General features: G+C 46.0%; 2 protein-coding genes across 2 annotated transcripts in view; both read left to right on the top strand.

Annotated features, from left to right (window-relative positions):
• Positions 1–2,207, top strand: part of dpf1 (double PHD fingers 1) — a gene marked incomplete at both ends in the record, with an annotated part of 43,879 nt that extends 41,672 nt beyond the window's left edge. The window contains 2 exons of the mRNA XM_079731831.1: positions 1,122–1,203; positions 2,137–2,207. Of these exons, the coding sequence (XP_079587957.1) occupies positions 1,122–1,203; positions 2,137–2,207 (153 nt within the window). The remainder of the gene's footprint in view (positions 1–1,121; positions 1,204–2,136) is intronic.
• Positions 2,208–14,062: 11,855 nt separating this feature from the next.
• Positions 14,063–16,474, top strand: LOC307073782 (endonuclease domain-containing 1 protein; the record flags this gene model as incomplete). Its single annotated transcript, XM_079733742.1, has 4 exons — positions 14,063–14,127; positions 14,692–14,806; positions 14,974–15,130; positions 16,086–16,474. 4 exons carry the CDS (start codon positions 14,063–14,065, stop codon positions 16,472–16,474), a joined length of 726 nt encoding a protein of 241 aa, XP_079589868.1.
• Between the last annotated feature and the right edge of the window lie 1,425 nt (positions 16,475–17,899).

Raw genomic sequence — 17,899 nt, forward strand, 5'->3', positions numbered from 1 at the left:
CTCTGTCTCTCTCACCATCTCTCTCTCTCTCTCCCTCTCTCTCTCTGTCTCTCTCACCATCTCTCTCTCTCTCTCCCTCTCTCTCTCTGTCTCTCTCACCATCTCTCTCTCTCTCTCCCTCTCTCTCTCTCTCTCACCATCTCTCTCTCTCTCTCTCCCTCTCTCTCTGTCTCTCTTACCATCTCTCTCTTGCCATTGCTCTCTCTCTCTCTCTCTCTCACACCATCTCTAGCTCTCTCTTTCTCTCTCACACCATCTCTCTCTGTCACCATCTCTCTCTCTCTCTCTCTCTCTCGCTCTGAATTAAATTCAACAGAACTTTATTGGCATGTGAAATAAATTGCCAAAGAAATGTTTGAAATTACGGAATGAGGGTACATTAATTAACCATTAATTAACATTAGTTTATGCAGTAATATGTTTTATTATAAACCATAAGTAAAAGGGGCTAGGGTAAGTGTCCTAACCATAGCCTTATCATATAATGTATACATTAATTGATTAGTTAACATGAGCACACCATCAGCAAACATGAACACCATCAGTAAGCATCAACACCCTCAGTAAACATGAACACTGTCAGTAAACATCAACACCGTCAGTAAACATCAACACCATAGGTAAACATGAGTAAATGATCCCTTGACTAGTTAACTGTTAATTGACTGTAAGTTAATTGTTAGTTCATACTTATAACTGCAATAACCCATTTAAATTAATGCTTATTAATGTGCCCTTATTGTAAGTACAATAAAAGGTAGCACATATTATTTATAAATATGAAGTACAGTATGAATGCAATTCTGGTCAGGATGGGTTTTAATCAAACCGCCCTCCTCCGACTCGTTAGGATCATTACAGACCATGAAGCCAGACCAAAGTGCATAAACCCAAACCATGTAACAGCAAATGTCTCCTAAAATTGGTTCACTCCAATGCTAGCATTTCCCTGATTCCCTAAATACTCAAACAGCTGCGTGCGTGTATTTCTGCACACTCACACAAAACACAGACGAGACAAAGACGCCCGTCTCCTCCTGCGGATAAGCATACTGTTGCTATTTCTAATGTCTCGGCTCCGTCCTCACCGTCTGTTCTAATAATAATTTCCCCCGCTCCAGGACCAGCTTTTGTTCTGTGACGACTGCGACAGAGGCTACCACATGTACTGTCTGAGCCCCCCCATGTCTGAGCCACCCGAGGGTAGGTACTCCACGTTAACGTCCACCCCACGGTAAACAACAGAGAGAGCTGTAGTACACGCGTAACGCCGCCTATCTCTGTCATCAGCGGCCCTCACCTCTGCTCCTTATTAAACTCCAACTGCTTTGTTTATTATTTTCCTGACCTGACATCGAGTCCCACAGACAATTGTTACAGCGAGCTGACACTATTCGATAATATAAAAGTGTTGTCATGGAAACGAAGCGCACTTTGGCTGCATTAGATTAGGAAAGATGGTTCCCGTTACCATGGGGAGGGAGTCACCACGGGCTGAACAATGCCCCTGTGCAGACGTGCCACGCACCACCCCACGGCTCCATCGACGCGTGACGCTCACAGGCCGACTTTAGCACTGATTTGAAAACTGAAAACTGCAGGGGTTTTTTTCACTGCGACGGAAAAACACAGCGGCAAGACCGCAGAATTTCCTAAAAAATATCCTCACATACCCCTCAGTAAGCATGGGCATAAACAGCTGACTGCAGGCACTCAATGGTTTTCTCCACAATGAGGCAGAATGCGAGCGCTCTTTGAAGAGAAAAAAGCTTACGAATTGCAATTAGACAGCATTACCAGGCGGATGTGTGATTAATGTTCAAATCCTGTGCTGGAACCACTAGTTGTCAAATCCCTTTCCATCCGCCAGGCAGAGTTAACACGCGCAGCATGGGGTCTTCAAGCACCCAGCTTTCATTTACAGTACCGTTAGTGTGTCTGAAACAAGTAATTAATCTTTACAATGGCAGTGATTGAACTGAGATGTGCTGTGCTGTTCTGTGTGTTGTGTGAGTGTGTGTGTGTGTGTGTGTGTGTGTGTGTGTGTGTGTGTGTGTGTGTGTGTGTGTGTGTGAGAGTGTGTGTGTGTGTGTGTGTGTGTGTGTCTTTGTGTGTGTGTGTTTGTGTGTCTTTCAGGGAGCTGGAGCTGTCATCTTTGCCTGAGGCAGCTGAAGGAGAAGGCATCGGCGTATATCACGCTTACCTAATCTGCAGAACCCCCCCTCCTCCTCCTCCTCCACCACCACCACCACCACCACCACCACCACCACCGCCACCTCCACCACCACCACCACCGCCACCACCACCACCACCGCCAGCCCCAGCCCCAACACACACCCACCGCCACTCCGAGAAACCCCCCTCCCCCGCTGCCTGACACGACTTTCTCTGACGACGTCCTTCCCTTCTAACCCGTTACCACTGCAGCAGGCTGGCCCCGCCCCAGGCCCCCAGCCACGCCCCCTTCCGACCTGCCTCCGTCCGGTCCAGCTCACCTATAGTATATGTTCTCTCTCTCTGTCTTTCTCTCTCTCGTTCTTCTCTCGCTCTCTCTTCCTCTTGGAACATCCCTCCCCCCCCGTTGTTGAACTCTCTGCTTATAACCTCCCGCCCTGGAGCCCCCGCTCTCCCTTCCTCTTCACCCAGCTTGACCAGATCCCCCCCCCCTCACGCCGCCCTCTCCAGACTCCAGTGCACTTTCAGTGGCAGGACGATTTCATCAGTTCCTGAAGAAATAAAGAAAAAAAAGACAAAGACGTTTGCTCTGGCTAGAGCCGGAGCTGGAGGAGCCCTCAGACAACACTCTGGTGAGCTGCCGGCAGAGGGCGAGGGGCAGAGAGAGGGAGAGGGAGCGAGAGAGAGAGAGAGAGAGCGGGTGCACAGGGAGGATTAACGCCCCCCCTGGGGGCGGACGAAACCCTCGGACCGCGGGCGGAAGTACGAGAGTACAATCTAAAAACTGTGAAACATAACCGCCGAAACCTAACCCCCCCGACCACACACACACACACACACACACACACACACACACACACACACACACACACACACACACACACACACACACACACACACACACACACACAGTCACACTAACCCCAGTGAAGACCTCCACCCTGACTCACAGGTACGGGAGGGCTAAGTGATTACCCAGTGAGTGGGGCTCAAAGGGGGGCTTGTACAGCCTTTATAAGTGAAGCTCCGCCACCCTATGTCCATTTTCATGCCGTGTGCAAACATTTTGGTGAAAGTACTGGTCAGGACTTCCACACACCCTGACCTTGATCTTCCTCTCTCTCCCTCTCTCTCTCTTTCTCTCTCTCTCTCTCTTTGAACGAGGGATACCAAATACAAGTGATACCATGCGGGGGGAGGGGGGGTGGTAACTATGTGACTGTATCAGCAGTTGTCTTTAAATGAGAGGGGGGGATGCGCTCGTCCTGTCCAGTAACCTCCCACCGTGTAAGGGTCAAACCCAATCATGGGGAAAGACTTTCCTGGATTGGAACCTTCTCACCGACCGATACCGACCGGTACCGACCGGTACCACCGCATCCCTTCGCCCGTCTTTGCCCTTCTCTCCATCCACGATTGAAGACTGTGAAGCCAGATGGAAACGGACACACTCCCAGTGCTCAGTGTGTGTGTACGTGCGTGTGTGTGTGTGTGTGTGTGTGTGTGTGTCCATGCATTACGAATGTAGGGCTGGCGTGTGGACATGTGCAGGATTTGTTTGGCCCTTCTGAGGTTGTTTCCTTTTTTGAAGGGACTCTCTTTTTGTTTTGTTCTTATCTTGTTATTGAAGATGCATGCTGTTCCTTTGATTGTTTCGACGAGAATTTCAATGAAGTTGAAATGAAAGCACACTTAATTCGCAATAATGTGTTTGTGATAAACTCTATCGGCAAAACCTAGTGTGTTTTCAACCGTTTGTGAGTTTATGTGTGTGTGTGCGTGCGTGCACGTGCGTGTGTGTGCATGCATGCAAGTGTGGGTGCGCATGCTTGTTGCGTGTGTACGTACATGCATGTGTGCTTGTGTGTATGTGTTTGAGTGTGTAACAGTGTTTGTAGCCAGCTCCATTTTTCTTGAAACTATACAGAAGGCCATTCGTGCTGCAAACAAACCCAGCTCCCTGGCCGCCATTCATCTCTGCCAGCCTGCTCTGCATCAAAGGGCGTGTCGCCTCCTGACATTTTTTAATAGCCAAGCTTAACGGGGTCTCCACAAAAAGTGGACCAATCTGGCGGCCGTTGCGCTTTCTTGTACATATGCACTGAGATAATTCTGTGACTTTTTACTTTGTATAGTTTTGCTAGTTTACTTTGTCGTTCCGTTGTGTTTTTCCCCTGAAAGGCCCATGATAAGCCCGTTCAACCAGATGATTCAAGTTTGTTTTTTTTTGCTCAAGATGGCAGTTATGCTTTTCAACGTCTTTGGGTGGTTAATGTTGATGGTTCAACATCACAGCTATGTGTGAGCAGGTGGAAAGAACCAAACAAAGAGGTACAAAGAGAAAGGCCCAACTCATACCAACTCTGAAATGATGGTCTCCATGAAATTCAAACTCCTTAAATCATGTGCACAATGTGGTCACATTGGTTTACAAGGTGCTCATGAAAGTATGTGTACTTTGGAGAGTGGGAGTGTGCATTTTTGAGGGAATGTGTGTGTGTGTGTGTGTGTGTGTGTGTGTGTGTGTGTGTGTGTGTGTGTGTGTGTGTGTGTGTGTGTGTGTGTGCAGGGTTGTGTTGTGTGTGGATTACCTCTTATGATTACGGGAAGGACAAAGATAGACGTAACCAGAACGCATCAAAGGAAGATTCCCCAGACCTGCGTGAATCCCGGTACTGTTTAGGTTGACTAACCCAGACTAGGCATTCCCTAGAACTCGCCACAAACAGCCGTCGGTCTCAACCAATGGAATTGTAAAACAATGTTATTACGCCAAGGTCCGTCCAATTCATCTTTTTGCTTTCATTAATATCTTAAACCAAACACAGATTTTACGACAGCAGACTTGTCGACATTTGTGGGACGTGAGAGAAGTAAGTACTCTCGTTTTTTGTTGAGGATAATGATGATGGTGTCAGTGGTGTTGGTGAACGTCAGGATGAAGATAAGACGGCGGAGTCAAACTGTTTGGTTTTGACTGTACCCCCTGTGTAGGGTGTCGATGGGATGCGCAGGGTTTGAGGATGGGGTGGATGGGGACTGCGGAGAGGGGTATGTGTGAACACAGCAAGAAACCTTGCAAAGGGAACCTCAAGCCCTCTGCTTCATGCAGATAGGAATAAATGAATGGCCACTGAAGAGCTTGAGTAGATCAGAATAAGTCCCCCCCCATCTAAAAACCATGGTTCAGCCCGGTTCCCTCTGCCTTAACAGATGCTTTGGTTTTCTGGACGCTTGGAGGAGTTTGTATCTGGACCGTTCCTCATATAAACCAGGACATGTCGTCTCTTGTAAATTGTCGTGCTGTGATCCTGCTTGCACTTATTTTTTTATTTAGCCGCAAATGAGGACGAAATAATCCTTGATGGTATGTGTGTGTGTGTGTGTGTGTGTGTGTGTGTGTGTGTGTGTGTGTGTGTGTGTGTGTGTGTGAGAGTGTGTGTGTGTGTGTGTGTGTGTGTGTGTGTGTGTGTGTGTGTGTGTGTGTGTGTGTGTGTGTGTGTGTGTGTGTGTGAGCCTGGCCGCACTTCGTGATATTTGAATCTCCCTTTTGTCAACATGGTGGTCAGTTATAAAGAACACTGGAAACAGTTTTTTCCTTTTTCATTTTACTTGTTACTTTCTACCTTGAGAAGAAGATATTTATTATTATTTTGATTTCTCCCCTGAGTTGTCTGTGTGTCTTGTTAAACGGGATGCGTTGAAATGTGGACTCTGACCGCATTGCCAATTGAACTGCTGTCAGTCATTCTCTGTGAATCCATCCAGTTTCCTCAACTTAACTGATACCTTCTCTCTTTTCTGCCCTCGGCTATTTTCTTTTCCATTAAACTGATGAAAAAAATAAGCCATAAGTGGCTGTTCCTTTTTTGTGCATGTATCTATAGGTCTGTGTCTGTGTGTGTGTGTGTGTGTGTGTGTGTGTGTGTGTGTGTGTGTGTGTGTGTGTGTGTGTGTGTGTGTGTGTGTGTGAGTGTGTGTGTTTGTTTGTGTGTGTGTATGTTTGCTGGACATTTTTTTCTATTCAGGTTGGAGTTGTTTATAGCATTCTTGTTTATGCACACATTTGCAGCATCTGTACTGTGTTTGCTACATTGAGACTCCTCTGTTTCTCAACCTACAAACTAACAATTCCTTCTTCATTTTCAACAATTGAAACCTGTGACACAGTGCTACATGTACCACACAGCCATTTACAGAGCCAGGGATTTTTCCCTCTTTTTCTCCTCGATTGAGCACATTTAACTACCTTCTAAGCAGGTTCAAAGTCTCCTTTGAAGTCTCAAATAACTTCTCTTTTAAAAAGGCTTTTGCGGAAACATTAAAGTCTAACTCTTTCCTTCCAGCTTTTAGAAGAAGCTCCAAAAATAAAATAATATTATTTTTATTTTATTTTTTTTAGCTTAAAATGATAATGGCCCTCCATCTTCCCCCAAATTGTTTTCTCTGATCAGTGTGGAATGGGATTTCCTCTGTGCTCAGGGGGAGGGAAGGAGAGTCTCTCTCCATGTGTGATCTGTGTGGAATACACCATTCATCTAGTGTGGTGTGTTGGCCAGAGTGGGCTGAGCAGGCTACAGCTTCAGGTCCAGCTCGTAATGAACAATTCCCTTTTTTCCCTTTCCCAAGGTAGGCCTTTCGGAGTTTGAAACGCAGTGCACACATCACCACTCCCTGGAGTGGAATAGGTATTTTTAACAATATGCTTCTGAAGTATTTCCATTCCCCATCCCCTGGCATGAGTCCAACCCTAAAATCCCCCGAAATCTGGTGCTCCCCCATTCAAATACACAGCCCGCATGGATGCCCATGCGGCACACAAGAAAGCACACATATGTGCACACACATATGTGAACACCAAGGCAAATACACACACATACACACACATATACAAACAGCCTACAGCCTTCATATTCTATCAAGCTATTAGGCTGACCCTGTAACTCTGATATTTCCAAGGATCTGTGTGCTGCTTTAATAATAGTTGTCTGTGTGTGTGTGTGTGTGTGTGTGTGTGTGTGTGCGTGTGAGCATGTGTTAGAGATTTTTATAGATTAAGCGTGCATCTACAGTATGTGTTTATGATTGTGCAAATAGATGTATTTGTGATATATTTGTGTCTATGTGTGGTTTTGTGAGAAAATATTTCACCTTACAATACACTATAAGCTTGATTTATGCTTTGGCATGTGTGCATGTGTGTATATGTGTGTGTATGTGTGTGTGTGTGTGTGTGTGCATGTGTGTGTTTGTGAATGTGCATGTGTTGTGTGTGTGTGTGTGTGTGTGTGACTTCCCAGCCAATTACCACATCTCCCAGACAGACTGAGTCTGCCTGGGCTGTGCCAGCCAATCAGAGAGTGGCTGCGCACTGTTGGGCCAGAGGTGGTTGCCATGGTAACCATGGGGCCTGTTTGCATGGGAGCTGATGGAAGAGTGATGGATTACAGTAATGACATGGAGGTGGGATGGGCTGGGGGGGGGGGGGGGGGGGGGGGGGGGGGGGGGGGGGGTAAGGGAGCTGAGAGGGAGATATTGCAGGAGGTGAGAAGGAAATAAGTGAAAGAGAATAGAAATGTGGAGGGAGTGGGGCGTGTGGGAGGGGGGGCCAGACTCATACATAAAGATATTGGAAATGTAGGAGTGCATCTGAAATGAAGTGACTTCAAAAGCGTGGGGAAAGAGAGCGATGGAGAACAGTAAGATGGTGGTGGAGGGGGAGATACGGGGTGAAACGGAGGGTTTTCTTTCTATTTAAAATCTTCATTCTAATTGTTATTATTTTTTAACTCCGTCTGGGGTGAGAGGTTTGCCTTGCATTCTGTCTGTCTGCGTCCGCGTCCGACTGCCAGTCCATCTGTCTCTCTGTCTGTTCGTCCGTCTGTTGGACTCTCCTGCCGTTTCACTGTTTGACAGTTTATGTCCGTTTTTCTGTCTGTCTGTCTGCCTGCCTTTCCGTCTGTCTGTCTGTCTGTCTGTCTGTCTGTCTGTCTGTCTGTCTGTCTGTCTGCCTGTCTACCTGCTTGTCTATCTGTCTGGCTAGCTTTTTGGCTGCCTTTTCTGTCTGTGTGTCTGTCTGCCTGCCTGTCTGTCTGTCTGCCTGCCTGTCTGCCTGGCTGTATATTTGTCTGTATTGTTTGTCTGTCGGCCTGTTTGTCCGTCCTTGAAGTGCTTGTTGGGGTGCGTGGGTTGTGGTGCGTGGGTGTGAGTGGTCGGTTGGTCGGTGACGGAGCCAGCCTCACCTTTTGTCTGCACACGGCGGCGGCGGGCAGCCCCCGAGTCCCTCCTGTCTCCCACTCTCCAGCCCCCGAGTCCCTCCTGTATCCCTCTCTCCAGCCCCCCAGTCCCTCCTGTCTCCCTCTCTTCCAGTCCCTCCTGTCTCCCTCTCTCCAGCCCCCAGTCCTCCTGTCTCCCTCTCTCCAGCCCCCCAGTCAATCCTGTCACCCTCTCCCCCTCTCCAGCCCCCGAGTCCCTCCTGTATCCCTCTCTCCAGCCCCCAGTCCTCCTGTCTCCCTCTCTTCCAGTCCCTCCTGTCTCCCTCTCTCCAGCCCCCAGTCCTCCTGTCTCCCTCTCTTCCAGTCCCTCCTGTCTCCCTCTCTCCAGCCCCCAGTCCTCCTGTCTCCCTCTCTTCCAGTCCCTCCTGTCTCCCTCTCTCCAGCCCCCAGTCCTCCTGTCCCCCACTCCCTCTCTCCAGCCCCCCTGTTCCGCCCCTCCTGCCCATGGGTTTTCACCCCAGCACTTCAAAAAGATGTTTTGACTTCATTGATTTCCTTACTTTCATGCAGTGATCCAATGGAACCCCGCTATCGACTAAGCAATGACAAATGCAGCTTCTGATGACCTAATCGACTCGTTTCCAAGTGGTTTGTAATGTGGGGATGGGCAATTGTGTCAATTGTATTGCATTCATGGAGAATAATTCCCAACTGGCCCAATTCTCCAAATCAGCATTCGCACACAATTCAAAATCGTTAAATGTATTTTAAATATAATTTGGCTCTGAATTGCCTTTTGTGGATTGACCTACCTAACCAATCAGTAACTGGGATCAATTCGAATCAGGCCTACAGAATGTGGTGTAGGCCTATTACCATGTTTATGTTGAATACTCTAGTCCAGCGCTTTGGTCTCAACACCCAAAATGGAGGGCCTGACAGCCCACAGAAAACTCTGAGCACACCGAAATGGGTGATAATTGTGTGTGGATGAAAACCAGGGACACCCTAAATTGTCTTTTGGGTCCAAAGAGGAAAAAGTGTAGAAGCTCTGCTCCAGTCTAATAGATAGTAGCTTCAGACAGGGGACAAAGGTGAACTCTATAGGCCAATGGTACATCAAAGGGTTCTGTTCTTAAGTCATCTCATGCCATTGAGATGTCTGAGCTAAAGGGGCTGGGGATAATTATACTTTCTCTTTTAAAGGGGAAATATTGTGAAAACAACAATTTTCCTGGGATTTGGGGTGTTTTTTTGGGTCTCTGGTGCTCCAACACGCATACAAACCAAAAAAGTCTGTACGTGATTTTTTGAGGGAGATATACATTTCTGAATGTCCCCGCCTACAGTTACCAAACGAGCGAGTCAGTTTCGACGCCCCCTCCTACGTAGGAAGGGGGCACAGCTGAATATTACCTCCCACTTCCCTACTCCCCTCCAATCAGAGCATAGCTAATATTTTGTGGATCAGCGGACGAGCAGCTCCGGCGGGGGGAACTCGGCGGCAGCTCAGCTCCGGGAGTACAATCCCTTTCTCTGCCGGACTGCCTCCCCACGCCGGAGCTGCCGGAGGAGGAGACATGGAGGAGAAAGGGATTTGAATTCTCGGAGCTGAGCTGCCGGACTGCCGCCTAGCTACCCCAGCCGGAATTTTCAGCTCCCGGAGGACAGCCGCCGGAGCAGCCGGAAAGCTACGGCAGCATTTCAGCTACCGGAGCTGCCGGATTGCCGCCGAAGCTTCAGCGGCCGCCGAACAACTTTGATGGCGGCAGTCTGGCAGCTCCGGTTGTGCCGCCAAAGCTTCGGCGGCAGTCCGGCAGCTCCAACGCAGGGAGCTAGGCGGCAGTCCGGCAGCTCAGCTCCCGGAGTACAATCCCTTTCTCCTCCATGTCGCAGTTCATGGACTTCAGAGTCAAGGCCAAAGTTCCTTTCCCCCAATTCTTCTCAACCATGGCCGAGATATCCCCAACTACGAGTCTTTACTTGTTGTGGAAGAGGCGCACATAGCTTTTGGCCGTGATATTAGATATAATATCATATAAATACCCATATATAATATTATTAGTATTATATTATATTATATTATATTATATTATATTATATTATATTATATAGATATAGAGCTCCAGGAGTCCGCAAACGGCAACAATCCCTTCTCCTCCATGCTGTGGTTCAGTCTGACAGCTCATTGGTCAATGGGCAGCAGCTCATTTGCATTAAAGCTACAGACACCAGAAACAGAGCATTCTGAAGGGACTGAAACAGAGGGGAATAGCGGTAGGTGAGATTTTTTTTTCCTAAAGCTATATCCAGCAAACAGCTACAAAAACATGTTTTCTGGAACTCAAATACTATGTTTACTTGTTGTGAAAACGCCATAATATGTCTCCTTTAATGAAAATATATTTTTTTATGTTTTCCCTTTAAAGTCAATTTGTGATGCGAAACTTTTATTTTATCTGTTTTGGTGACCATGATCCAACGATATTTAATTTAGTAATTATTATTCAGTGAGTGTTCCCTGATTGATTCACATTTTCGTGGAACGTGTTCAGCGAGTGCGGCAAGCCTTAGCTGTGGATTTAGAATCACGATCTAATACTGCCCCCCAAAGGCCATCTTGGGCATTGTACACGTTAGAATTACAAAAGCGTTATACAGCTAAAATTCCATATCTTTAATAATCGCCCCCTCAATAGGCAAGACGCATATTCAATATGTATAGCCTAATTGGAAAATACATGCAAATGTAGCTGGTTTGAAAGTTATTTTTTTCTTGTTATAGGGCCTATATACACCTCTAATCGTTGTGTTCTCAACGCCTTAGGTGGCTCGACCTCAAAGCAATATTTAATTTTAACCCTTAGTGTGCACATGATTCCTTAAACCTGCGATTGGTTAGAAAGATGCTCTGTTCTGGTAATAATTGTATAAAATATTAATTTTCTATTAACTTAATTGATGGAAATATTCTCTTAGGCTGGAAAAGTACACTATTGAATTTTGGATTAATTAACAGTCCTATTAATATTTGAAATTATTTAATACGATTTATTCTTCATCACACTACGAAAGCCAGTAGGTGTCCTAGCGTTGACAAATGAAATTAAAAAACGAACCCTTTTCCTTTGCAAAAGGATTAATCGGGACCAAAATAAAATAATAACGTGATGAATGATTATACAATTCTCTCATTTGAACTAACCTAAAAACAAATCCGAGTTCACATACCTAAAACCATACGGCAGCAATACCTAGGCTACTGGATTATAATGATTATAATGAAAATGATTATTCAGCTGTTTTTTTTCAGGTCATTGCCACCCGTAAACAAACCAGTGGTAAATGTTTCCACGCAGGTGTTGGCGCTGCGTGCGCTCTGTTCGCGGCGCGGAGATGAAGGGCTGCGGTCGGTAGATAGTGAGGACGTTCACACAGAGGCTGACCGCGGAGCCCGAAGGCTGTTATCATGGGAAAGGGAGCCCCTGAACAGATGCTCTACCTGCTGCTGTTGCCCAATTCCAGAGTTCACTCCCGGTCGCCCTGTAAACACCACGCTCACTGCAAGACTCCATCATGAAATTGAAATTGATATTCTATGCTGTAAAGAAATGGGCCGCTGCAGAAGCAATATCCCGCAATATTATTAAACAGGCTGGCAGGGCCGGGCTCCATCTTACCAGTTCACTTCATCCATGTCCACATCGAGGATATGTGGCCCTGACTTAACTAGCTGGTGAGGACAACATGGCGTCCTTGAGAGTGTGTGTGACGGAGAGCAAAAGAGCAGGTGATGGCGAGAGCGAAAGCAGGTGAAAGGCGAGTAGGTGTACTGTATATAAAAGACAGGATTTTCCTTTCGGAACATAGTGTGGAAGGATCTATTTCAGGTAGGGCGGCAATCTGTCCCTCTCTCTCTCACACACACACACACACACACACACACACACACACACACACGCGCGCATGTATACATACAGATATACCTACACACACACACACGCACACACCTACATATCTATACACATATGAAAACACACATAACACACACACTAACACACACACACACACACATTTATATACAAATACACATACACACATCCACATACACAAACACAAATAATTAAATCTTTCTTTAAACATTTGGACAATAATGTGTTCATGTTATGTAGCTTTATATGGATTATAAACTGTTCTTTGTTAACTCCGATATTATTATTTTTTGTATAATGTTGGCTTCTTAATCTTCATCCCACTTTTGTTTTTAACATCAAATAACATCAGATATGTTGAGCTTTTTCATTTCGATTACATTGAATTTGAACCATTGAGCTATTGTAATGCATTAGTCTACTCTGTGCAACAGAAGGCCTTGATGTTTGATAGCAAGATGCAGACCCCAGGTCACCTAGTGGCTCTTCTGTCCCTCTTCTGCTGGGCAGGCGCTGATGTCGTATCCCGCTTTGAGGTCAGTGCCTTCCTTCAGTCACAGTGTCTCTGCTTTTTGTGTGTGTTTGTGTGTGTGTGTGTGTGTCTATCTGTGTGTGTGTGTGCGTGTGTGTGTGAGAGAGTGTGTGCATGGTATGGTGGAAAGTGTAGTATTTGAATGTTGTGCAAGTCTTAACTGGTCAATGGAGGAACGGCAGCACAGAGGCTAGCACTACTCCCTCACAGAAGAAAAGTCCTTGGTTCAAAACCCACCAGGGGCCGGGACCTTTCTGTGTGGAGTTTGTATGTAATCCTCGTGTTCACCTGGGTTTCCTCCCACACAACAAACGCATGCAAGTTAACACTCCTGCCCTGCCCATGAGCAAGGCAGGGGCGCTACACCTGGAGTTTGTCCCCGAGCGCCGCCCTGAGAGCCAGACAGCCCACTACCCCTCCTAGCGTAGGATGTGATGATTGCTGAGAATGATTTCCCCTTTGGGATAAATACAGAGAATAAAATAAAGAAATGACCTCCTGGGAGCTTTGTAATATGTGATAACTGACCATGTTTTCTTGGTCAGTATTCTATGAGTTGCCAGTGTCTAAGTCACAGCATGTGAACCCAGTCAGCTTGAGTGTAAAAGCTTTCATGTTGAATACATGCTTGACACCCCATGTTTGCAGACTGGCTAAGCGGGATCATTAGAAGACCCCCCTACGAAGAGTGGCTTCAGAGCGGGGTCAGGCAAGCTGCTAATGGCTGTTTTGTGTGCTCTCTCATTCAACTGAGTTAAATCAATCTACAAGGCTTTGTAATAAAAATAAGTTTCCAGTCTTTTACTCTTACAAAGTAAGACATTTCCATAACAGTGTGTGTGTGTCTGTGTGTACAAGCGTTTCCTGCCTCTCTCATTATTTATTTATTAATATTATTAATATTTATTATTTATATATCATGTTTTAACGGAAAGCAGTATTTTTTTTCATAGCCTGCTTCCTGTTCACATCCATATACATATCCATGTATCCTGTTTAAACAAGTTTATATATTAACGTTGACACACATTTCTGCTGCTAAGTATTCCTATTGCACATTAATACCTTTACTCTTGTTTAAAGGTATTCAGTTCCTGTCAACTTGCTGGCTTTTTTAATACCTGGATTTCCCTTCAGCGTTAATCATAAAGTTTTATCCTATCCTGTTCCAGGACGTGCCTGAATGCCTGGAATACTTCCACGAAGGCATGGTTCCTAAATGGGGGGCTAGCACCCAAAATGTGGCCCACCTCTGCCAAAGGTTTGGCAACAGGTAACTTGTCTTGTGTTTCGGCCTATTATGTATTGTACGTCATATTCTCACCCCATCGCATGTCTGTACATCTTTCAGAGACGGCCTCCTCTCTTCTCTCAATGTCAACACCATGAGACAACTAAATTAAATCTATGCATTTCTTAAAGAAATTAGCTCAAACTTCTGCGTGTCTGTCCACCTGTAGCAGACCGCACATGGTCAGGTGGACAAGGAGCCTTCTGTTTTCTTGTTCAAACAGCTGACCTCTTCTCCTCTGCTTATACCACCACTACTGCTGCAGACTTCTGAATCATTTTACGTTTGTGTATTGCCGTCGTGATGTCTTCCTACCTTTATGGCATTTCTCAACATCCTTAATAGACGATTAACTTATGTTTCCCTGAAGGACATCTTCCTATCCCTACAGAGTTTAACTTCCCTTTTTGAGGGCCCAGTTCAAGGCTTGCCTACAAACAGAAGCCCATCAAGTCCTGAGAAACTTCAGTAGTGATAAAGGGAAATGCAAGGAACAACATTGAGATCCTGGTTCATGTTCCCTCGCTGTCTTCTGCGTGCCAACAGGTACCACTTTGCTACGCTGTACGACACCCACCACCGGATCGCAGTGTACTCGGCCTACGTCTTCCAGGATAGTAACGGAGGAGGCAGAGAGAAGCGCTGGTTTGTTGAGCCTCAGGTAAACACCGTGTCGGGCATGATGTCTTGTCCAAAAGTACTCCTTTGTCGCTGTGGAACCCATATCATTATCTAAGGACCGAGGTCCGTACCTCTCTTCAAGAGGACGTATCCGTAGCATATGGGTGGTTTGGAAACAACCTGTGTTTTTTGTGTTACCCCACCCAGCTGGTGGACCCGTCCTGGCAGGCAGAGATGAAGGACGGCTACTGGCTGGGGAAGGACCACCCAGGGGTGTACCTGGGGGAGAGACAGGCCCTGAACGAGGACTACACACACTCTGGCTTCAACCGGGGACACCTCAACCCTAATGGGCACCATGCAGGTCTGCATAGAAAGCCTTTGTTGCGGCCATAATCTTATCCTCGTCTCCTCCTCTCTAGAATCTAGATGACTGTTGATTTTGTTTTGCCACCTCTGCCAATACCTTAAAGCTAGGGCAGGCGATTTGAGAAATCAGCTGGACTAAGCTTGTTTATAAAAGCATCCAACCATAAAGAAATACCAGTCCTCCTTCCAGACCTCTCCCCCAAAACTCATTACTTGCTCGTTAGCTCCGGCAATATGTCTGCCTCGTTTAGTGGAAGGCTCCGCTCACGCACAATGAGTGGGCACAGGTACCCAGGTCGCTAGATGGACCGATAGGTAAGCCCTCCAATCATTTCTTTCGGGTCGCATGTAGTAATTGGACGGGCTGATAACCACAGCCACAGATATCAGCCTTTTTCCCACTTTTTTTCCGTCAGTGTTTGATTTATTAATTGCTGTCAGGAAGAGTATTTCAACAAATATGAAAAATAAGAAATGCTATGTTAAACTGCCTACCATCATCTGTGCAGACCCCGGGGGGGGGCTGTCCTCTCCCAAATCTATTATTTCTAAATGTATGGAATTGCAAATATATAGGCCTATATTCAATAGAAGCCGACTCCACTTCTGAAATAATTCACACAAAACCTTTTGCAGAATTTGTTTAGGTGCCGCCTATGTTCCTGCTCAGTGAGCTGAACCGTTGCATATAGGATTTAAGTGTTGCACCTCTGTCTATTTTCAGAGAATGAATGGTGCTGCATTTGTAGATGTGTTGCTCTGTAAAATATGTATAGCGAAGGCCTGAAAGTGATTCATTATTTTTGTAGCAGATCATTTAATACACATTGGTGGTATTATTGTCCCCTCCAGAAAATACTCTCATATTTGTGGCCTCCCTGAGTTCCGGGCCCTTGCCTTCCACAGTGTTAAATAAACCCCATGACCATAACCCTCCGTCTCCCCTGTAGTCCCTGGCCGTAACGCAACCTTCACCCTGACCAACGTGGTCCCCCAGAACCCCAAGCTGAACCAGAACGAGTGGAGGATCCACGAGAGCCAGCTCACCGAGCTGTTCCGGGCCAGGTGCTCGCGGGCCTACGTGCTGGTGGGCGCCGTGCCCTCCGCCGACAAATGGATTGTCAAGAACAACGTCAACCGCGTCAACATCCCCGACTATCTGTGGAACGCATACTGCTGCGTGGACAACAACGGAAAAGCCATCCAGAGCGGCGGCGCCTCCGCCAGCAACACGGAGGGCAACTTGGTGGAGAGGCACACTCTGGATGAGCTGGACGAGTTCCTTCAGCAGTTCACCAACCAGCCAGTAGGGGAGCTGTTTCACAACAACTGCAGATGATTTATACGTGCTTTACGAACCCAATGAAAAGGTTTCGCTATTGGCTCAAATTGGTTGCATGTAATACCGCTTGCCATAGTTAGTGATTACTATGGAAAATACCCCAGCATGGACGGCATGGTTTGTTTTCTCTGAAACATTATCAATGTTGAAGAAATATGTTTGCACCTTGTATATTTGGTCAATTTTTGTTTGCACACAAAAGCTAATATTTAAATATTAGATGTATTAAACGAGTTGTGCAAATGGATATAACCCCAATGATGATAGAAAGTTGAATGAATCCGGTCAACAGGAAACGTAGGAAATGCAGGAAATGTATTAAAAATGTATTCAGTTATACACAAACATTGATGGAATCAATGTTTTTGATGTGTAAGGGTTCAAAATGTGCCCTTACAGTCATAAAAATGTAAACAATTGATCAGATATCCCCACTCAGTAACAGTCGTCTGTTCTACAATCCTTTAAAGTACCTGAATGCTATAGTAACTGTTCCCTCTCTAATCCCTCTGCTGTCTACCAGAAAACTAATTAAACTAAAAAAGAACTGACTCTGTACGTCATGCTCTTTTATTCACCACTTTATAGCTATACAGAATATTGCAACATGTATGAAATACAATAAATGAAGAGCACTAAGACAAAAAAACAAATCCTGAGCATGTTCAGTTTAAAATAGTATCAACACTGTGGTATGGATTACAATAGTCCCTTTTCCCAGAGGTGTCACCATTTGAGGGTAAATAATTGCATTTGGGGGTACTACTAGAAAAGGTTTACATGCCTGTATGTTAGAAATACCCCTTATTATTCTCAAACTGATAATTTCCGCAAAACCAATTTCAGCGTCTTTCAAAAATGGTCTGATTCATATCATGTCGTTTTAAGGCCCCCTTCCCGAGTAGCCCTGTCTGCTGTGATTGGTCAGCAAGCCGACTCTGTTGCGATTGGTCGAACGCTTTGCGTATTCACACCCCCGAGAAGCTGTAAACATTGCGGGTAGCTGGGAGGTGGGACTTCTGCACTTCAGCCCCGCCCACTGCAGTCTGAAGTCACACTGTTACGGAAGTAAAGTTTGAGCGCAAACAAGCTGTTTCAAGCGCTTATTGAGGGGCGTTCTCGGTGGGCGTGAATACTCCCCCTGGCTCGGACTTATATTTTTCTAGCTTAGCAGACATAAAACACGTATACATATACACATCATATAACCGTTTAGAGCAAAGGGTAAAGTTGAAAAAGCATGAAGGGCCCATTAGAAGGGTCCATTGACAATGAGTGTTATCTTCACTAGTTAACTTAATCCGTGCGCACACATTTGCAGAGCCTGATTAGTGTTATGAGTGACATTGTGTTTGTCCTACGATGACAGCTCTATGTAAAGGGTCCATCTCTTTAGAAAAAAGACACCACCTTCTATTCCTT

Source organism: Pollachius pollachius, assembly GCF_949987615.1.
Source record: "Pollachius pollachius genome assembly, chromosome: 3".
NCBI classification, from domain to species: Eukaryota; Metazoa; Chordata; class Actinopteri; order Gadiformes; family Gadidae; genus Pollachius; species Pollachius pollachius.